The sequence below is a fragment of the Prionailurus viverrinus genome, chromosome B4, assembly GCF_022837055.1.
Source record: "Prionailurus viverrinus isolate Anna chromosome B4, UM_Priviv_1.0, whole genome shotgun sequence".
In the NCBI taxonomy this organism is placed as follows: Eukaryota; Metazoa; Chordata; class Mammalia; order Carnivora; family Felidae; genus Prionailurus; species Prionailurus viverrinus.
Window position 1 is genome coordinate 13,833,451 of NC_062567.1, and position 22,895 is coordinate 13,856,345.

Here is a 22,895-nt window from a genome sequence, read left to right on the forward strand (position 1 = left end):
AGTGAAGAAATGGGCAGAAAACATGAATAGACACTTCTCTAAAGAAGATATCCGGATGGCCAACAGGCACATGAAAAGATGTTCAGCGTCGCTCCTTATCAGGGAAATACAAATCAAAACCACACTCAGATATCACCTCACGCCAGTCAGAGTGGCCAAAATGAACAAATCAGAAGACTATAGATGCTGGAGAGGATGTGGAGAAACGGGAACCCTCTTGCACTGTTGGTGGGAATGCAAATTGGTGCAGCCGCTCTGGAAAGCAGTGTGGAGGTTCCTCAAAAAATTAAAAATAGACCTACCCTATGACCCAGCAATAGCACTGCTAGGAATTTATCCAAGGGATACAGGAGCACTGATGCATAGGGCCACTTGTACCCCAATGTTCATAGCAGCACTCTCAACAATAGCCAAATTATGGAAAGAGCCTAAATGTCCATCAACTGATGAATGGATAAAGAAATTGTGGTTTCTATACACAATGGAATATTACGTGGCAATGAGAAAAAATGAAATATGGCCTTTTGTAGCAACGTGGATGGAACTGGAGAGTGTGATGCTAAGTGAAATAAGCCATACAGAGAAAGACAGATACCATATGGTTTCACTCTTATGTGGATCCTGAGAAACTGAACAGGAACCCATGGGGGAGGGGAAAAATCTTTCAAAGGTAATAAGTCTTTTTCTGTATGGAAATATATATATTTTTCTGTATGGAAATATATACACACACACACACACACATACATACATACACATTATTTAAAGAACTTCTCATGCTTTATTTTAGTGTTCTTAGGCTTTGGAAGAAAGACACTTCTGTCCAAACCTTTGTATAATAATTGGAAAAGGAAGAACGCTCTTGAAAGAATGTTATTTTTCAACAGTTTACTGAATAATGTTTACATAAGTAAGAAGAATAAGCTGCTGAGTGAGGAGAACGTTGTATAATACATTGTGAAAGCCCAGCCTAGGTTGTCTTTCCTTTTATGAAGCTGAGAGTTAATTAAATGCCATGGAAACACATTTGTATTATACAAATCCCGTAGATGCTTGAAAGAGAACAAACATCTTTAAGAAAAATTCTTGCTTTAAGATTATACCACCGTCTCACTGATTGCAAAGTCCTGTAACTTACTCATAACACAGATGTTTGTAGTAGATTTCAGTTCGCCTAAGTGCTACATATACCATGGTTTATGGGATATTTCTCTTTTTAATTAAAAACATATGTGTGTGTCCAATATCACAAAGTAGTATTTTCAAGACCTGAACACACTGATTTTTTTTTTTTAAAGTAACTTTTGTAAATTCTGATGAACTAATGAAGCCTCTTTGAGTCTCATCATTCTAAATGTTATATACCTTACCCCATCTTTTCCCCACTCTTCCAGTCTGTGTGTGATATTACTTTTTATACTACGTATATTACTTCTTAAAATAAGTGTGTCAGTTTTAGACTATTATTCTGACCCCGTGCCATATGCTAGGTCTCATACTAAATGCTCTAAACCTGTTATTTCATTTAATACTTAACCCGGTGAGGTGAGTGTTAATATCCCCTTTTAAAGGAAGAGAAGCCTGTTGTTTGGAGAAGTTAAGACATTGGCTCACTTTCTGCTCTAGCAGGGTTCCAACCTGTGTGCATTGAACTGTAAAGCTCAGCCTTGAGCTACTTTTCGATTGTATGTTAATGTTCAATATTTGCAACGACGTTATCTTTGCCTGGAATTAAACAGAGATTGATGCATAGTTTATTCTCCGTGCTCCGAATGCATGCTCCGAATGCAAACGGTAGACATAATAGGAAAAGCAAGTTCATTTGCATACGTTCAGGCTTGGCTCGATCGTGTCAATTGAAGCAAATTGTCTCACTTTTTAACGTCCTGTTTTATTATCGTTAGGATTCTATAAAACTTATTTTTCCTGCGTGCTCAGCAAAATCGCTAAGTGGATAAAAAGCCAGATTTTCATATCCCATTCAAACATGACAATAATGGGCCAGGCATTTTTATGAACTACTTTTAATTTCATCAAATTCACCACCTCGTCTGTAGCCGTTTCACCACTTCCAAAAGCAGTCTCTACATCCCTTGATCCCAGGGGGAGCTGGCACCGTGTTTCCTCCGTGTTCCCTCTGGACCTGTATAGAAACTTCTATATATACGTATATATGTATATAAATAAGTTTCAGGGCCAGCAGAATTCATACTGCACGATGTTCTTCAGCCACCATATGCAGTTCTTACAAGTACCTATGGAGTTACAGATTAAAACATGAAAAACAGCCAAAATGGAAGCCTGCACCACTGGGCTGCTGGAAACAGCATTTCATTGTGCACAATCTGTCGACGCATCACCTTTTCTCTCACCTTGCTGTTGTAGCTTCTTCGGTCTCTCCTGCACCGAAATCCTTGCTTTTAAACGTTTTTATCTTCAATGGCTTTGCCTCCAGATGACAGATATGCTAACAGATCACATAAGTTATTGTAATTCACACGTTATTGAACCCTTTGTCTGGAAACCTCTTTTCCCTATAAACTCACCATTTTGAAATCGATACTTGTGATTCCAGTGTCATTTTCTAATGACGCCCACATGATGGCAATTTATATTTTGTTTTGGTTTTTGACCCCTTTCTAGAAGTAGGCCTAGATTTTGGTGAAGAAGCTCTAACAATAATCTCATTTATCTTTTTTTTTTTTCCCCTTTCTTTTGTAGTCATATGGAAGAGGAGCTAGAAGGAAAAACAGATTTAAAGGATCCGATGGGAGCACTTCCTCGGACACTACCTCAAATAGTTTTGTTCGTCAGGTAAGAGAGTTCTTAAATTTCTGGTTCACAGAGGTTGACTCAAATGAATTTAATTTTTTGAAGGTGATTTTTATACCATTACCCTTAAGATGTATGTGGTATTATGGTACTTACTTTCAGTTAAAGTGAAAAGCGTGCAGTTTCATGTGATACTTAAAATATTTAAATTTTAAGTGAGATCACGTAGTAATTCCACCCTTTCCTGGCAAGTTGGGGAAAGACAAGTGTAAAATTCACTGTGGAGGGTTTCTTTGTAACAGAATGAGTGAACTCCAGCAGAAATGATTATGGCTTTGGGTGTTTTTTTGGCCGGGGGAGGGAATCTCATGTTGTGGGCATCTGTGTTGCCAACTATGAACTTGAAATACCGGTGTTCCCCTAGCTTGAGTTTTCCTCTTCCCTGTTGGGAATTGGATTGTTAAAGAGGAAACTGTTCTTGGTCTTGGAACGACCGAGGCTACTAAGGTTAAATAAAGCATATGATATCTTTGCGGCATAACTTGAACTGCCTTTGGAGACGTAGCTTTTATTTCAGGCACTATGTGGGGTATTCCTGTCCAGCTGTTTGCAACTGTCCCCTAGACAGTGAGTGTCCACATCTTTAACATAGAAAACATTCACACGTGCTAACAGAAAGGATTTTAACTGCCAGAGCAAGAACACAGGCAGCCCTATCTCCGAGGACAGTAGGTTGTGTGTCTAGACTAAAGTCTTGCCAGGTGTTGATGAGTGTGTATCTTCATGCGACTAACGCTTCTCGGTGGAAAAGAAATCGGGAAGGACAGTGCTAGACAGAACCTGATTCCGTGGCTGAAGGACTCCCAGTATCTGGCCCTTGTGCTCCGAGGAATATGTCGGCCACAGGTCTTTCCCCCCAGATAATGGCGGTCAACCGGAACACCTCCATTTCTCTTGCTGGCCACTTTTCCTGTTGCTTCTTGCGCCCCTGCTCTGACACGTTCCCCCCACGGTTAGTAGCACTTGGGTTTCCATTTGTTCACCTGCCGCACCACTGGGGATTCTGTTCTTGGCTAGTTGCTGCCTCCTTACACTTTCGCGACACAGACAAAGGATGATCCCTCTTTGGCCCCCAGTTCCCTCTCTGCAATGTCAGCTATGCCAAAGGTATGTCTGAGTAACTCACATGCAACGGGAAAAATCTTGGTTCTGGTCTGTGCCAATTAAGAATTGTTTCGGTTGCAGGAAGTTAGAACAAGAGTTGGTTAGGAAAGAATGGGGCTATTTTGCTAAGAAACATTTAGAAAGAAAAACAGATAGAGCTGTGTTTTAACGGTGTCAGAAAGAAGGAGCCGGGAAGGGCCCAAGAGGAGCCAAAGGTGTGTGCGTTGGCAGAATCCAGGCGCCATGGTCCTAAGAATAAATGAAGGGCCTGAGAAATAGTTGCTTAGCTTAGGTGAGTCAGTGCACAGAAAGTCACCCAAGGCCTTTTCCATTTCAAGCATCCATCTCGATTCTGCCTCTGGGACAAGGAGACTGAACCAGAGGAGTGAGAAGCCACAACTGTGAGTCATTATCTCAGGGCTGGACGTCCGAAGCAGAAAAAAAATAAGCTTCTTAGAACATGTGGTAGTTGTGGCAAAGCCACACAAAGCGACAGGCAGGTTGTCGAGATGGCATGGGAAGAGAAACTGATGTTTGAAGTGAATGCCGTGTTGTGGGCAGAAGTGAAGAGTAAACCGAGTCCTCTGTTGCTCATCTTAGCCCTGTTAAAAATGTCATTGTGAGACAATGGTTGGACTTCACTTTCCAGTTGCCCCTGGCCGTAGATTTCTCTTTCGTGGTGCTTTGAGAATTTCATTTGTTAACTTCATTCATTAAGGGGTGATTGCCACACTGCATATAAATTAACTGCGATTTGCTTTTCTTCACGATAACTTCTTTTGCTTTTGCGTTCCTGGTGATGTGTGTGAGATTCTGTGCTTGAAACACAAAGATTATAAAGAGAGTTGTTAAACTACTTAATGTAAATTTAGATCTATATTGCCAAAACTTATGTGGGCATTTAAGAAGACAAGACAAAATAAAGCAAAACAAAACAACAACAACCCCCCCCCACCCCCCGCCCCCCAAAACCCCTCTATCCTAAAGGGGCATCTCTTTGAAATAAAATAAAACCCATCTTCCTGAGTCCTAGAATGAGGTGTGTGCCATGGCATGGGTTTGGGGTGATGATTACACAGGTAATGATTTCAAGGACCCTGAAAGTGCCGACTTCCTTCCATCACAGAAGGAAAACCAGTGTCTGTGGCCAGAATGCTGAGTTAAAACCTAGTATTCCTTCGATAATTTAATCTCTATTCTGTTCAAAACAGCATTCATATTTTGCTGCCATTTGAAAATAAGCAAACACTACCTTGATAGAACTAGATATTTAATAGAGATGATTTCATCAGAGTGTTTGAAGAAATGCATGGTAGATGTTAGATTATTAAATCACCTGAAAGAACATCTTTTAAATGTGTTCTTTTTATCGTAAGTAGATGTTTTGTTAAAACAAGTGACTTGTGTCCATGTATGTTACTTACCTGTCTGTGGCTGGGGCATATGTATAATTGGTAAATCACTACAAGTGGGATCTATTTAAAAATATCTTACAGTTAGATCAGATTCCTGCCCTTGAATTAAAAATCATTTCCATATAACTTTGAAACCTTAGAATTATATTTTTAAAAATATTATATTATTTGTAAAGACTTTTTAACTATTTGGTAACCACTAGGTACTTCAGAAAGTTTCAGAGTTTGGAAATGAAAATTTTGTATAATAAATATATTAAAAATTTCAAAAATAAATAACTGACAGAATAGCATAGACTTGGCTCTGAACGGAGTTGTATCTGCCCCCAATTCCTATGTTAATTGTGTTTGGGGGGGGTTAATTGTGTTTGGGGGGTCTATAAGGGGATAACAAGGTTAGACGAGGTCATATAAGAGCAGGTCCATAATCCTACAGCACCGGCAGCCTTATAAGTAAGAGATACCAAGAACGTGCACGCACGGTAAAATAGCCATGTGAGGACATGGTGAGAAGATAGCCATCTGCAAGCCAAGGAGAGAAGCCCCACCAGAAACCCACCCTGCCAGCATTATGATCATGAACTTCCAGCCTCCAGAACTGTGAGAAAATAGATTTCTGTTGTGTAAGCCTCTCCCCCTCTGGTGCTCTGTTACGGCAGCCATAACAGAGTAATACAGGTGTGTATATAATGGGGTTGGAAAACAGGCCTATTTTATGTATTTATTTATTTATTTACTCTTAAACATTCTTACTGATCTGTAACAAAAATGGCCCCAAATGCACAAATCATAAGTGTTCAGTCTGATGAGATTTCACAGAGTAAGTCCCCATGTAACTATCACCCAGGTCAAGAAATCAACATCACCAGCACCTGAACGCCCCCTTTTGACCCTTCTCAACCATTATTCCCTTCTTCCTTACTAAAGCTAGCCCATTACTTCTTCTTTTTATACCATAAATTCCTGTGGCCTGTTTTTGGAGTTTTATATAAATAGAATCATTTATATCTGAATCCTTTCACTCAGCCTTACGATGGTTATATTCGTCTGTGTTGTGTGTTCCAATAAACGGTGAATCTTCTTTGCCGTATAGCACTCCACTGTTTAAATATAGCACAATTGCTTCTCTACTTTACTATTGCTAGACATTGGGCTATTTCCTGTTGGGGTTATTGAGAGTAAGGCCGCGTACATGTTCTTGTATCTACCTTTGGTATGTGCACGCGTGCATTTTTGTTTGATCAGTAGAGTGGGATGGCGGGCCATGTGAACGAATGTGTTTAATTTAAGTACACACTACAAGCCAGTTTTCCAGAGTGGTTGAGCCAGTCTGCACCCCCACAAGTAGTGGGGAACAGTGTCAACTGTTTCACAGCCTTGCCAACACTTCGTATCGTCAATGTTTTTCCTTTTAGTCATTCTTGTGCCAGCGGTATGAATAGCCCTTTCCCTGATGACTAAGTCACAACTTACCCATGCTGGATTTTAGCCCTGTGGCTGTTTGATGAAAATTGTCTCCTAACTGTTTGTTGGAACATGTTGAAACATACTGGAATGCGGTAGAACGTGAACATGAAGATAAGTCTACAAAGTAGAAGGCTGAGAGGCCTTCACCCATGGTTTTATTTTATTTTTCCAAACTTTTTGTGGTATGTTTTGTACCCATCATTTGTTCGTGGTGCTCTAACTAAAGTTATTTTGTAAGAAGGATCCTTAGTCTTTTTTTTTTTAATTTCTTTTTTCAACGTTTATTTATTTTTAAGACAGAGAGAGACAGCATGAACGGGGGAGGGGCAGAGAGAGAGGGAGACACAGAATCGGAAGCAGGCTCCAGGCTCTGAGCCATCAGCCCAGAGCCTGACGCGGGGCTCGAACTCACGGACCGCGAGATCGTGACCTGGCTGAAGTCGGACGCTTAACCGACTGCGCCACCCAGGCGCCCCAGAAGGATCCTTAGTCTTAAGGAAAAGTTGCTTATAGATGGGTTTCTGCTTTAGGTCCTGAAGCAGGATAACAGGGACCATGAAAGAATTTCACAGTCATAGATAAAGATTCCCGGTTGTTAGTTCGTCAGTTGACTCTAAGTTAACCAACTGAACAGTCTTCTGGTCCTTCACATCATCAGCCTGTTTGAGGTCAGTGATATTTCAGAGTCGGGACTGGAGGACGACTTCCTTCTTAAACTTAGTTGATTTCCCCCCGGACAGGGGCGCCTGGGTGGCGCAGTCGGTTAAGCGTCCGACTTCAGCCAGGTCACGATCTCGCGGTCCGTGAGTTCGAGCCCCGCGTCAGGCTCTGGGCTGATGGCTCGGAGCCTGGAGCCTGTTTCCGATTCTGTGTCTCCCTCTCTGTCTGCCCCTCCCCCGTTCATGCTCTGTCTCTCTCTGTCCCAAAAATAAATAAACGTTGAAAAAAAAATTTTTTTTTAAATTTCCCCCCGGACATCAGTTTTATGCATCAGGCTCTGGGAGAGGGGCGGAGCCCTGATCAGCATTGCAGCATGGCCACTGCCCATGGGTTGTTGGCTACATGTTTCATATATTGGTAGGCTTCTCCAGGTGCTGTGGGAACCGAGGTCGCTATGATTTCTACTCTATATAAGCTTGTTGTGAAGTGATGGCTGAGCTCACCTTATCTATCAAGCATTTCAAAGACAGAACTTGTTCTTCCTCATATTTCCTAAAACCATTAGTTGGAGGGAAAGTTAATTCTGGTGTTTTTTTAACTGTGGTCTTACTCCTTTATGCTGCAGCGGAAATGTTACATATATGCAATATATGTTCACAGTATACTGCACTTAAAATTTCCATAGTTCTCTTTGAAGTATATTGTATTAGGAGACTTACTTAAAATGGTTTCTTTTCAAGAAGGAGGTGAGTGGTTAGGGGTCGCTGTGAAAGGACTAAAGTCTGAAGCCAGGCTGCTCAGTCTGAATTCCAGCTCTGCCATTTACTAGTTGGCCTTTGGACAAGCAGCTTAATCTTTCTATTCCCCAGCATTTTTACCAGGGAAATAGTGCCGACTTCCAAAGTTAGTTGAAAGGATTGCATGAGTTCAAACTTGCTAATTGCTTAGAACTGTAGCTGGTATCTAGAAAGTACTATTGAAGAGCATATTATTATTATTTATAAATACTATAGGCCATTGAGAACATCAGTTAAAACCCGCATAAGAAGTAGAGCATGGCAGAGGAAATCATAATAGTTAACTGATATTAATAGTTAACTATTATTTCATTGTTTACTGCGTATTCTTTCTGCACCTCTATTTGAGGCACAGAGAGGCTAAGTAACTTGTCCACAGTCACATGACAGGTAGGGTTGGAGTCAGATTTTGAATCCAGGTAGCTGACCCCAGATTCTTGCTTTTATTGGATAGGCTACATCTCCTTGTAACAAAAGCCATGAGTAAATCAAATTGAATGACAAGTGCTTTATTCTTTCAGCTAAGGAAGACACGTGGAAAGATTTCTACCAGTGTCTTGACTGGAGAACACATACAAAGTTAGTCTGCTTTTAACTTCCTTCCCCACAGGAAGATGAGGATGTCTTCAGCATTGTAAATATCCCCTGGATATCATGATACAACAAACCAGCTTTTTTCCCTTATTTCTTGCATCAAAAATTGCTGAGTTCCAGTTTGTGCCACCATTCAGCACACTCTGCCTCCTGTATCAGTAATGCCAAGCGGAAAAGTAGTGCTGGGAATGTTTCTTTTCTCCCACACACACTTAGAACACACACTTAGAATCCTGAACGTCCTCTTTTTCTTCTCCTTGTTTTTAATACACTTGGACGTGAACTCAAGTCCGAAATCACCTGCAGCATCATGCTGGTCCACTTTGAGGTTTAGCTGAGGCTGATACAGGCTCATGAATCATTCTTATTGTGAATCTGGGTGATTCCAGGTGCATATACAACACCTGGCTTTACAGCAGGTCCGTTAGAAATGGTTTTTTAGTTCCTTAGGCTGTTGCTTCATAAACAGGCATTTTAGTTTTAATTTGTTAAGAGGCAGAAAGTGTTAAACATGCCTTCTAGGCACCCTAATTAGAATTAATGAAGATTATTGTTCAAATTATTTACGTACTAAATGGTATTTAATATATAAAGCTGCAGTTATCTTGGATTTATTGGGATTATTAAGATACCGAGGTTGTCTTCAACTCAGGGAAAAACTCTTTGTACTCTGGCTCTGTGTTGTGAACAGATATGTTGATAAAAGAACTTTATTTATCATCATAACAAGGCCAGCAAAGCTACCATTCTTAAAATTCTTGATGTGTAGGGCCTTGCTTAAAGTTATAGTCTATTAAGATAATTAAGTTGTCGTATAATGTAGCTCTTTCCTTCCAACTTCATCACAGAAAGAGAGAGAAAGTAAGAGAAAGAAAGAAAGAAAAAGAAAGAAAGAGAAAAAGAAAGAAAGGAAAGAAAGAGAGAAAGGAAGAAAAGAATGAAAGAGAGAAAAAGAAAGAAAGAGAAAGAAAAGAAAGAAACAGAAAGAAAGAAAGAAAGAAAGAAAGAAAGAAAGAAAGAAAGAAAGAAAGAAAAGAAAGATAGAAATCCCAGGGGTCTGTTGTCAAAGGAGGAGGAGAAAAGAAGAATGAGTAGTTTATTTTAGCACCAGAACCTAAGTGAGTAAATTAATTTACTGGAAGAAAAATAGGTGGAGAAGAGTAACAAGGCCTGCCTGGCATCGAAGGATAGAACGTTTGTGCTGTTCTTTTCAAGAGATTGTGCAAGAACCGCTAACTGTATAAATTCCTCGATACTGCCAAGGTCAGGGAAACTATGTACATCTGCAAATGAGCGCTGGTCATCAAAGTTAAAGCAGCTCACGGGGGGGTGGAGAGGGCAGTATTAGTCCTTCTCTGGAGCCCAGTCACTTCTCTTCTGTGTGCTCTCTCCCTTCCTTCCTTCCTTCCTTCCTTCCTTCCTTCCTTCCTTCCTTTTTTAATTTCTTCATTTTCTTAAAGACATGTGTTCTCCCTGGCTACATTTATGTACCTGGCAGTATTCCTAAGATGAACACCAAATGCTCAGCGGATGCCTGCCAGTTTGCTTTATTTGGACGACTCCACAGCATGGCAACTTTCATTGAGAGTAACGCCGTCTTCTGAGCTCTGCTATAGGCCCTGCCGTGTATGGCCAGGACCCACAAACCGTTTCCACTGCTAATTTTCACAGGTCACCCTGCTGTGCCAACTGGGGTCTTTTGTGCGGAGACTTCAGCCTTAGGAATCAGCAAGTCTTTTTTGGAATTTTCAAGTGCCATTATTCTTTGGGGGCTCACGAGGGAGAACTCTGCAACCGATCTGGGATTGTGCTCTCGCCAACATATGTTGTGGTTGTAACAAAATAATCCTGTCGCTTCCAAGGGCTTCCAGAATACAAATCAGGATGACAAAATGGAATGAACCAAATATTTAACAGAAGGTTGCATGACACTTTCAGAACATGGTATTCTAAACAAATTCCATCTCTTCCAGTACCGTGTTCTGGGTGCCGCTTTTTTGGACCTTTTATTAGTTCAGATTGGCTTTAAATGCGAATGATTAATCACAGAGACCCACAGCCTATTTTTTAGTTTTGTTTTGCAAAGGCAGATTAAATTGTGATAATGATTACAGACTCCAGGCCTGCGCAGACTGATATGTTTAAGGCTGGATAAATCTTTCAGCCCTTAAATACTGGCTTGTTGCCTTGTTATGCTGTATTCGTCACAAACACAACTATAAATAATAATGTGGGAGATTTATTGCCACTGTGATTTCCTGTAAAGGTCTTTCTATCTTATTAGGCATTCACCTAGGGTTTGTGAATGATAGGACCTGTTCTGAGACCTCGTAAGAACTCGTCTTAAATATATCAGTAGAAAAATACAGAGGTTTTTAGGAAAGAATTCCCTTGTTCTTTCTACAGTGTCAATCTATATACAGCCTTGAATGTTTCACTTTTTTTTTTTAGGAGGCATTTTAGAAAGTATTAAAACAAAATTTAGATTTTCATACTTTATATAATTAGCTTTAAGACGTCTTTCTTTCTTTTTTTTTTTTTTTTTTTTTTAATTTTTTTTTCAACGTTTATTTATTTTTGGGACAGAGAGAGACAGAGCATGAACGGGGGAGGGGCAGAGAGAGAGGGAGACACAGAATCGGAAACAGGCTCCAGGCTCCGAGCCAGCAGCCCAGAGCCTGACGCGGGGCTCGAACTCCCGGACCGCGAGATCGTGACCTGGCTGAAGTCGGACGCTTAACCGACTGCGCCACCCAGGCGCCCCTAAGACGTCTTTCTTGATGTAGGTTTTGTGGGAGATCAAGGGCATGATTCGCTATGAAATCTGCCCCATTCTCAGACTGTTGTCATGTATTTGGAACACCTCCTGTGTGAACTAGGTTCAATTAAGATCTCTAATTATTAAAATGGTTTTGTGGATTGAGGCATTTTTATCTTTGGATATCTTTGTTTCCTATTGATACAAATATGTAATTTTAAAACCGAGAATTATTTCTGCAGGTGTTTTTAGTTTCTTTGACCCTCAGATGTTTCAAATTATAATATACTTTCCACTTATGCCCCATTTTCTGCTGTTATTATCCATCCTCTTTTTGGCCAATGTCTGTAGTCTTGGAAGTCCTAGACTGAAGTAACCCCAGGAGATTAATCGAGAATTTACAAGTGATCTGATATGGAGTAACTAGTATGCCTAAGAAAATTGAATTTCATTAAATACTGAATTTGCAAAAACTGTGTATTTCAGTTGAACCCTACACGTTTAGAAGTACCACTTAAGATCACTTACTTAGCTTAAGGTTAATTATTCATGTGTCTTAGGTCTTCATGGGCAGCATACCTGAGATACTAGTCTGGTCCCACGAAGGGACAGCCTTTTTAGGGATGGAATTATTGTCAGCTTCTCTATTGATTTGTTTCTGGAAAGCTTCATGTCTGATGGTTATCAGATGCTAGGGAAGTCCGTTTTGAGATTCGGGCTTATGGCTCAAAAATATTTGCTGTGGTTCAGTTCCACAAGTAATTATTCCAATTCTGTTGCATCATTATTCCACATTCGTGACCAGGCATGTGTGTTTATTACGAAGACCCCGAGATGGAGTAAAGTGACCCAGCCCCCACCTCTACCTCAGATCTTATCACGCTTCCTTTCTCCATGTGCTATTTTAGAGTTTGACCAATAAGGGGGGGCGGGAGGGATAGGAAGATAGTCACAGGAGGAGGGGAGAACATTTTTATAGAGTTTTCCGTGGCTACGTGATTGGGAAAATGAAGATGGAGCCCTTCAGGGAGTCCTTGTCCCCTGCACCAGCTCACTGTCCATGTCAAGCCTCCCAAACTGCCATCAAGTTTTAGAGAATTGTCTTGGCTCAGGGCCCTTCATGGTTCCCTTACGTCGTTGGTGTCTGTAAAACATTCCAGCGTCCACTCCTTCATTTATTTCATACCTGGTGTTGAGTCAGCGGGGGACAGCTTGACTGTTTGGGCTTCTGACCAGGACACGTTGCCTTAACTCTGCTTTCCCTTCTCCATCCTGGCTGAGAGTCTGGGCACCGGGACCTCACCAGTTTTTCCTTCCTGGAAAGTAGTATTTTCTCGAAGCCAGGGTCTTCTTTCTCCTATAGGTGGAAGCTTGAGGGTTTACTCCCTTTAGAGGTCTCACTCCCATGGAAAGAGTCATGATTTCTCTGTGGTCAGGGTGCTGTATGTGAAAATTGGTAAATGGGGGGCACCTGGGTGGCTCAGTCAGTTCAGTCTGACTTTGGCTCAGGTCATGATCTCCCCATTCATGAGTTCGAGCCCCACGTCGGGCTCTGTGCTGACGGCTCAGAGCCTGGAGCCTGCTTCGGATTCTGTGTCTCCCTCTCTCTCTGTCCCTCCCCCATTCATGCTCTGTCTCTATGTCTCTCTCAAAAGTGAATATTAAAAAAATTTTAAATAAAAATTAAAAAAAAATTGCTAAATGGCCAACCACCTTTAAAAAACAAAAACAACCCCCGCCTCCCGCCCCCAACCAAACCAAACAAGCTAACTGTTCATTTGAAAGAAAAATACTGCAGGTGGTGTATTCCTTTGCTAGAGTTTTTGTAACTACGTACCACAAACTAGGCGGCTTCAGCAACAGAAATCTATTGTCTCACAGTTCCGGAGGCCAAGACTATGAACTTGTCCTTCCTTCTGAGGCTGTGAAGGAAGGACCTGTTCCTGCCTCTCCCTGGCTTATAGGTGGCTGTCTTCGTGTTCATGCAGTTTCTCCCTGTTGTGGGTCAGTCTCCGTATTTTCCCCGCCTCCCTTTTGTCCCTCCCCCTCCACACTTTTTTTTAAATTTAAATTTTAGTGAAGATAACAGTGCAGTATTGGTTTCAGGAGTAGCATTAAGTGATTCATCACTTACATCACCCAGCGTTCATCACACGTGCCTCCTTAGCACCTGTCACCCATATAGCCCATCCCCCGACCCACTTCCCTCTGTCGACCCATAGTTTGTTTTCCTTTCTGTCATTATAAGCATATCAGACATGTTGGATTAGGTTTCATCTGGATGACCTCATGTTATCATAATTACCTCTGCGAAGACCCTATCTCCAAATAAAGTCACATCCTGAGCTCTCAGGGCTTAAGTCTTCAACATGTGAGTTTGGAGGGGGGCGGATCATAACTCAACCCACAGTAGATGGTGACTGTTACAATTAGCTTCATATGTAATTTTGTTTTCTTGTAGCCTCCATGTTTAACATGAAGATAGATTTACACTAAAAAACCAGCATAGAAATAAGTCAGAGAAAGGCAAATATCTGATTTCACTCACATGTGGAATTTAAGAAATACAAAGAGATGAACATAGAGGAAGGGAAGGAAAAGTAGGATAAAAAGAGAGAGGGAGGCAAACCATAAGAGACTCTTTTTTGTTTTAGATGGTTTTTAACGTTTATTTATTATTGAGAGACCAAGAAACGCAGAGCGTGAGCAGGGGAGCGGTAGAGAGAGGGGAGACACAGAATCGGAAGTAGGCTCCAGGCTCTGAGCTGTCAGCGCAGAGCCTGACGCAAGGTTTCAACTCACGAACTGTGAGATCATGACCTGAGCAAAGTCGGTCGCCTAACCAACTGAGCCACCCAGGCGCCCCCGTAAGAGACTCTTAAATGCAGAGAACAAACTGGGGGGTGCTGGAGAGGTGTTTGGTGGGGGACGGGCTAAATGGGTGATAGGCATGAAGGAGGGCACTTGTTGGGATCATCACTGGGTGTTACCTGTAAGTGACAAATCACTAAATTCTCCTCCTGAAACCATGATTCCACTGCATGTTAACTAATTTGGATTTAAATGAAAATTTTTAAAAAGCTAACATATATCAGAAAACCATCTTTTTCTAGAATATTAAAGGAGTAAAGAGGTACGTTTCCCCCATACGTGTCAATGTGATTCCTGTATCTTCTGTGTATGAAATAATACATGAGAAGTTCATGTATTTTCATAATTGATCTAACCAACACAACTAATATGTCAATTATGAATTCTCTTCAATTTTCATTGTATGAATTTTCATTTAGATTATTCCATTTCTTCAAAGTACAAGACTTTCTTTCTAAGGCCTTGATAACTTGCACCTAAGGACATGTCAGGGATTTATAAAATGTTCAAAAGTCTTGGGGTTTTAGAGATTAAATTCATCAGTATTACCCAGAATCTGGTTCACTCCTTAGTGTACTTTGTGTGATGGGTAAAACACTTATGAACTATTGCATATCAACAACAGGTGGGTTCTTTGTACTTAGTTTCGTGACACCTGTCGATATGCACACACAAGCATTTTTGCATGTGTGTGTACATGAGTATGTATTTGTGACTTTTAGGTTTTCCTTGTACCCTTTAACCTCTCACATTTAAAAACAGAGCTAAATTTGGGGCGCCTGGGTGGCTCAGTCGGTTGAGCGTCCGACTTCAGCTCAGGTCATCATCTCATGGTCTGTGGGTTCAAGCCCCGCGTTGGGCTCTGTGCTGACAGCTCAGAGCCTGGAGCCCGTTTCAGATTCTGTGTCTTCCTCTCTCTCTGCCCCTCCCCCGCTCACTCTCTGTCTCTCTCTCTCTCTCTCTCTCTCTCTTGCTCTCTCTCTCTCTCAAAAATAAATAAACATTAAAAAAAATTTTTAAAGCAGAGCTAAATTGAAAAATGTAATGTGTTATGGCCTACCTCAGTATTTTTCATTTGTATCAAGATCTGAGCTACTTAAAAATAATTTTTAGACTTGCATTTCTCACAGTGAATTATTAACTCTGTTGAGTTTTTGCAGTTATGATTTCTAGCTTATAGCCATTTGATACCAAGAAGAATGAGGAATTGAGGTCCTCCCTTAATCTTTCAGACAACTATAAGGAGAGCCGTAGCAATGAAGAAAACCACATGGTGGGTCAGAATGCCCTGTTACGTATTAGCCACTTGTGGGGAAAAAAATCAAAGATCGTCTGGCAATCCCTTGCTGATTTATTTGATGGTGTTTACTGGCTCACCGAGGTGAGAAACATGCTGAAGAATGTTATTTACTCTTTTCAAGGTCTTATTTCGAGTAATTTTCCTTCACTAAGCCGGATGTGTTTAAGGAGTCCAGTCCAGAAATCTCAACGAAAGGTTTCAGAGTCAAATGTGTCGTTAGCATCAGAGCGCTGGGCGTGTGCATTGTGGAAACAGTTCCCAAGGGATTCTAATGCTTGCTCAGGATTAAGCACTATGACCTGGAAGGGATCAAGGGATCAGGCTGGGTCATAAAGAAAAAAATTAGGTAGGAAGCAGCCACCAGGAAAGTAGTAAGCCAAGACAAGACTTACTGACATATAAATAGCTATTTGGTTGTTGTTTTTTTTTTTTTTTAAGTGTATTTATTTATGTTGAGAGAGTGTGTGCGCACACGCGTGAATGAGTGGGGGAGGGGGAGAGAGAGGGAGGGAGAGAACGAATCCCAAGCAGGCTCCAGTGCTGTCAGTGCAGAGCCCGATTTGGGGCTCAGTCCTACAAACTGTGACATCATGACTTGAGCCAAAATTAAGAGTCGGCCACTCAACCGACTTAGCCACCCAGGTGCCCCAGTGGCCATTTGGGAACTTAGAGGAAGTGTGTATTTTAGTGGAGGAGCAGAAGGGAGGCCTGTGTGAGCCCGGAGGAAATGACATTTCATTCAGAAGAGTAAGAATAGAAAGGATTTGAGCATTTACTCCAAGAACAATTTTATATTGAAATTTTCGATTTAAATTAAGAAATGCAGTTTTAAGCACTGAAATTAATATTCAGATTAAATTAAGAATAACTTAAACATTTAAATGTTAAAGCACACAGGGTATTTGGGGGATGCTAAGTATCCATGTATATGGAATCTGGATGTATGGAGATATGGATGGGAGATGAAGTTAGGGCGGGTTGGAGGGCACCAGATCCCAGGGCTTCTGTGCCTTGAGTTACGCGGCAGCATCCTGGGTGAGAGAAGCTTTGAAAAAGTGCACTGATGGGTCGGCTGATTGGAAACCAGTCCCTGTCAAAGAGCGTATGAAAATAAAGTGGATAGTGATAGCTAACTTTTACTGAATACTGATGGTGTGCCAGCCACTCTGGAAAGCACTTTATTAAACAGTAACCCAACTCACTGAGGCAGGTGCTATTGGCATCCACATCTAACAGGTGACGAATTGAGGCCTTAGGTTAATTGATTTGCCCAAGTTCATACACTTAAAGTAGAGAGTAATTATTAGGTGAAATTGGTATATTCTTGGGGACGTTTAAGGTGTTCGTTTGGGCAGTGAGAGACTTTAGGCCACACTGATGCTCCAAATGTGGGAGAACGTGACATGGTAGTTCTGGGTCATTAGGCCAAAGCCAGCCGTTATGACTGTGCTCGAAAGGCCTGAGGTCCAGCCACCTGAGCCATGACTGCCAAGAGCAGGGCAACCTGTTGGGTTCCAAGAGCGGGGTTGGCTTCAAGCTAAGCTCCAGTTCCATCAGGGAGTTAGGAGAGTCACCTCTTTAGTGCTGAGTATATATGGGGAAGAGCTGTTCAAGGGTAGTGAGTCTAAGGGGAGGCTATGTTAATCATACCATTCTTCTAATTTTTCTATAGTTTTGAACAATTTCAAAATAGATTGGGGCAGGCGGAAGTGGTGGGGTGGGAGGGAGAGGACAGAGTGCTGACTGAGTAAGCTAACAGCAGAGCTCTGTGGGAGCCCTGGAGCCCAGGGCAGGGGCAAGAGAGCTGTGCCTGCTGAACGGAAGCACACAGAGAAGACGGGGCAATTTCTCTCTCAGAGATTCCCTCCACAGTGTCCTGCCTGCCTGCCCGCCCGCCTCTCCAGAAGATGTTTCTGGGGCCAAAGGACCTAATAAAACAGAGCTGGGAGGCAGAGGCTGATGTTTTCTACTGGCAACCTTATTCCAGAATTTTGCATTAAAAAAAAAAATCTTACAAGACTGTTTCAACAGATAAAGTAAAACCATGTACAAATCCAATACAAACAGGTTTTCCTCACAGATGTCAAGAAGGTGAGAGGGTTTATGGCCCCAAACAGCTGTTTATCTTAATATCATATTATGGCTCTTTCAGTGAATTTGCACAAACCCCTTTGAACCAGCTATGCTGACTAACAGCCATTTTCCCCAGAGTAGAAGTAGTCATTAGTGGTCGTATAAGTTGAAACTCAGCCATTCTCTTTCTGCCTCAGGCCATTCGTTTGTGGGAGAGCAGTTGTTTGAGAAAATTAGGTTATTTGGTTACCAAGAGACACTGCCCTTTCCCCTATCTAATTACCCTCTTTTGGAAGAAGAATTGCTTAGTATTTGTTAGACAACTCCGCGTGCTAATGGTGTTGGGGGACATGTTTACGGCCTTCCTATAAAACAGATCAGAACAGTTTTACTATTGTTTTCCGTTCATATAAGAAGCATCAGCATCCTGAAGATGTGATAAGTGCTGTGAATGCAATAAACTATGTTTTAATGATTACAAAAAAAGAAAAAAGATTGCAGATGGCCCGATTTTCACACACAGTTGTTTTAGGACCAGACTTCGGTGTTTAGTCTTATTTAGTCAGAGCGGAAAAGTGACTCTGGACTGAGGGTTTGAAGGTGCCTACACTTTATTTATGAAACAGTGTCTCCGAGCATTTGTCTGTGTCAGTGTGAAAACTATATTGGAGACAGGCCACGTGTGCGCGTTACCGTCTGACTCTGCTCAACTTTATTTGTACTACGTTCTCTTTACTGGTTCTCGTTTACTCATCTGCATGTCCACTCACTGACTCGTTCGTTCACCAACATGTGGAGTGTCTTTGCCCGGCACTGGGCCAGATAGAAAACAAAACAACAAGGTTCTTTCCAGTCATCAAATCAGTCAGTCCTGGGCATGCAAGGTACAGCATGGTGACTGCAGTTTATAAGGCCGTATTGTATGTTTGAAAATTGTGGTATAAATTAATTCAGATTTGAACTGCCTTGAGTTTTAAGATTCATCGCTGTTAATTTATAATGGAAATACTTAGGACCATAACGGTAATGCTAGGTTACTGGAGAGCTCTGAGGGCCCTCTTCTTTGTGGGAAAAGATCACCGTAGTGATCTTTTCGCAATAGATACATAAATCAAATCATTTCGACGTTGTACACCTAAAACGAATACAATGCCGTCTGTCCCTGGTATCTGAAAAAAAAAAAAATAACAAGGTTTCTGGATGAAGATATCAGAGTGTTCAATGGATTCGTGCTTTACAGCCCGTTGTTACGAGTTCCGTAATAGAGGTGAGTTCTAAATGTGGCAGAGACACGGAAGGGGCTGATTACGTCCACCACGGGCAAGGGAAGAGAATGTCACAAAGGAAGTCGTATTGGAGCTGGATGTTGAAGGATGAGGTGAAACGTTCTAGGAGAAGAATTGGGAAGAGACATGGCAGGCTGAGAGAGCTCGTCCTATGCCAAGGCAGGAAGAGAGGGAGAAAATGCCATGTTCCATCTGCTAGGGCTGCCGGCCGGGTGGGTGGGAGATGAGGCCAAGCACGGGTAGGTGTCCGAAACACGGAGAACAGCATCCCTGTGCCTGCATCCTCCACATAGTACACCTGTGGTATGCTCTGACTTTCCTCATCAGGACCACTTCTATAGCAGGGGAGGGGTTTACATATCTTGCGAGCACCTTGTTCACACGCATTGCTCCGAATAAACTGTTCAGAACCTATTCTGTCTCAACACACCCCATATAAGGATCCATCCTCATGGCTGTCTGTTAGTGTGGGGCATTTTAAAGGGCGGTATGTTGGGGTGCCTGGGTGGCTCAGTCGGTTAAGCGTCCGACTTCAGCTCAGGTCACGATCTCGCAGTCCATGAGTTCGAGCCCCGCGTCGGGCTCCGGGCTGATGGCTCAGAGCCTGGAGCCTGCTTCCGATTCTGTGTCTCCCTCTCTCTCTGCCCCTCCCCCGTTCATGCTCTGTCTCTCTCTGTCTCAAAAATAAATAAACATTGAAAAAAAAATAAAAAAAAATAAAGGGCGGTATGTTTAGGAACAAAAGCCCTATCCCTCCTTTTTCCCTTCAGACTGACTTTAGATTGACCGTAGATGTTTATATTTCTGTAATGCAAGGAGTTGTAGGTTTCTGGGTCAGGCATGTGCTTTCTTTTGGATTTTTGACCACAGGAGTCTACTGAGAAAGTTAATTTACTTTAAAAAGCAAGCTTTAAATATAAATTGATCCTGTATCCATAATATGTGTGACCGCATATATACATATATATGTATAAATGTATGCACATTTCTTTTGACAGCTTATTTTAGGAATTACATGATGAGTGTAACCTAGCATTATCGTTATGGTCCTAAGTATTTCCATTATGGATTAACAGCGAAGAATCTTAAAAATCAAGGCAGTTCAAATCTGAATTAATTGATATCACGTAGATTTAGGACCTCCTTTGCTTTAATCTCTCAACTTAGAAATCTTCCTGGATATATGTTTGAGAGACTCTAGACACTTTATTATTTGGGGACTAGTTTCTTTGGTGCACTAATTCTTTTGGTTTTTGAGGTAGAGTTCAGGCTGACGAAGAGGGAAAAGGTGTTGAGGGCCCTCAGAGCTCTCCAGAATTGGGAAGTAAAAAGAAATTGGAAGTAATTTGAGGTCTCTAAACCGTCTCGATCGCACTATCTTCCTATTTTCCTTCCCAGTGACTGAGAATAAAACTGGAAAGGGGCACCTGGGTGGCTCAGTCGGTTGTGTGTCCAACTTCAGCTCAGGGCATGATCTCACGGTTTGTGGGTTCGAGCCCCACGTTGGGCTCTGTGCTGACAGCTCAGAGCCTGGAACCTGCTTCGGATTCTGTGTCTCGCTCCCTCTGCCCCTCCCCTGCTCGCTCTCTCTGAAAAATAAATATTAAAAGATAAGCAACTGAAAAGTCTTTCGAGCCTGTGGCCACCACTGCACCCTTCCCGACTAAGTCACGCCCCCACCATCCCCCATTCACAAAGATCAAATGATTAGAATAGTTCTCAGCTTCTTAAGGGAAAATAGGTACAGATTAGGTAGGGGTGCTGGGGGGCGGGTGGGAGGAGAGCATACCCATCATTTTCCCTCTCTTTAGGCCACTCAGCCCTGCCGCTCATCTCAGAAATGCTTGAGCTGACTCTGGAAAATAGTGTTTTTATTTCAATTCGAGGCTCTGCTGCTCAGGACCTGTGTCACCTGGTAAAGGCACAGGAACCGTCAGCTCCTCTGGAAAGTAAGGATAATAATACAGAACGGCCCCGGGGGCAGCCATTGGGAGGCGCCCTTCAGCCTGCTCATAATCTCTGTCATCGTAGATCTACAGTCCAAGGGAGAACAGAACATTCCCTAGGTGAGCGCGGCTTTAAAGACAGGTGTCCTATCAAACAAATATATGTGACTCCAGTGGAAGCTACATGCCCACCAAACAAATGCATCTTATCTTCTCAGCAAGTTTCTCCAGGCCACCCGTCACCCCCATTTGGGGACACTTTACTTTTATTTAAAAAAAATTTTTTTTTAACGTTTATTTATTTTTGAGACAGAGAGAGACAGAGCATGAACGGGGGAGGGGCAGAGAGAGAGGGAGACACAGAATCGGAAGCAGGCTCTGGGCTCTGAGCCATCAGCCTAGAGCCCGACGCGGGGCTCGAACTCACGGACTGCGAGATCGTGACCTGAATTGAAGTCGGACGCTTAACCGACTGAGCCACCCAGGCGCCCCTTGGGACACTTTACTTTTAGATTTTGCTCTAAACCCCTTTGGGTTGGAAATGCTGGAGGACCCATTGTAATACCTCCACGTCTAAAAAATAACCAGGCAGATGTTTCTTATATTCTGTGCAGTCGGATTGTCATTGTTACTGTTGTTCGTTCGGACTTGTTTTTGTTTATTTTTTTTTTTTTTACTTCTTTTGCAAAGGAAAGCTGGGGAGGCTGTTGATCGAGGTGCAAAGGCACTGCCGCTGGATAATCCCGCTACGAGAAGAATCCTTAATCAACACATAATTAACTGATTTTTTTCCCCTCTAGAAACTGATTTTGAGCAGTGTCTCACACACAAAGGACCTTCATTCGGCAGAGATGTGGCTTCTTGATATCTTAGTCTAGATTTGCATCCTTCCCACCCACCTCAATTTTTCTAGTTTGTTTCCAGAAGCTATATTTAGAATACATCAGTCACTTTACACTGCCATTTTCTTTTTCATTCTCTAACCTCAGGAGCTAAAAGATCCATTTTGTCTATTCAGCTTGCCAACTTCACTCGAATATTTGAATACAAGCTCCAGGGTTGTTTTTTTTTTTTTTTTTTAATCAGTGTGCTTCTGGTGCTGCGTGTGGAAGATTGGCCTAGGTGATTTAGTGGACAGTTAGTTGGACTGTAGAAATCCATTTTTGAAAAGCAAATGTTTACTATTTACCCCAGGTAAAAGCTCTTGATGGATGATTTACGTAGACCCATGATATTAATTTGGTGGTGGCTTGTGTTTCCCTGCAAAGACCTTATGAAACAGGCTTGACCTGGAGACCTTTCTTTTCTAGAGTTTTTTCATAGCCAAGAAATTTGAAAAACAACTATTTTCTTCTCTTTCTTCCATTCATAATACCCATCTTCACCATACATAACACATGGTGACCAGGTACCCAGACTAGCCTAAAGAACCTGATTACACCAAATCATAGCTACAATAGCATAGAATTTCAAAGGCAATTGGGAGCGATAATACTGTGGCGTTTGTGGTAATTTAAAAGAAACTGATCCTTCCTATTTGATGTATCTGACATGTATTAGAAAAAAAATAAATTTGATTTAAAGATGATGAGGAGTAGATGGTGTAATGGTGGGTTGGTACAGCGAGAAAAGTCTGGTATGCAACGAACAGTTCTTTTGTACAGGACATTTATGAGTTTGCTAGGGGGTTCCCCTTAACATACTTATTTTCGTTCTTGTTTTATACTTAAAAATAGGCGTTTTTTCCTGATCATAAAATTAAATATAGGCACACTTAAAATAATTTAAAAAA

At 41.8% G+C, this 22,895-nt stretch overlaps 1 protein-coding gene across 2 annotated transcripts in view; it reads left to right on the forward strand.

Annotated features, from left to right (window-relative positions):
* The window catches only part of CACNB2 (calcium voltage-gated channel auxiliary subunit beta 2), a 393,763-nt gene that overhangs the window by 8,169 nt on the left and 362,699 nt on the right, over positions 1–22,895 (forward strand). For both annotated transcript variants that reach the window (XM_047865059.1, XM_047865062.1), the window contains exon 2: positions 2,722–2,814. In XM_047865059.1, coding sequence (XP_047721015.1) covers positions 2,722–2,814 — 93 coding nt within the window. The remainder of the gene's footprint in view (positions 1–2,721; positions 2,815–22,895) is intronic.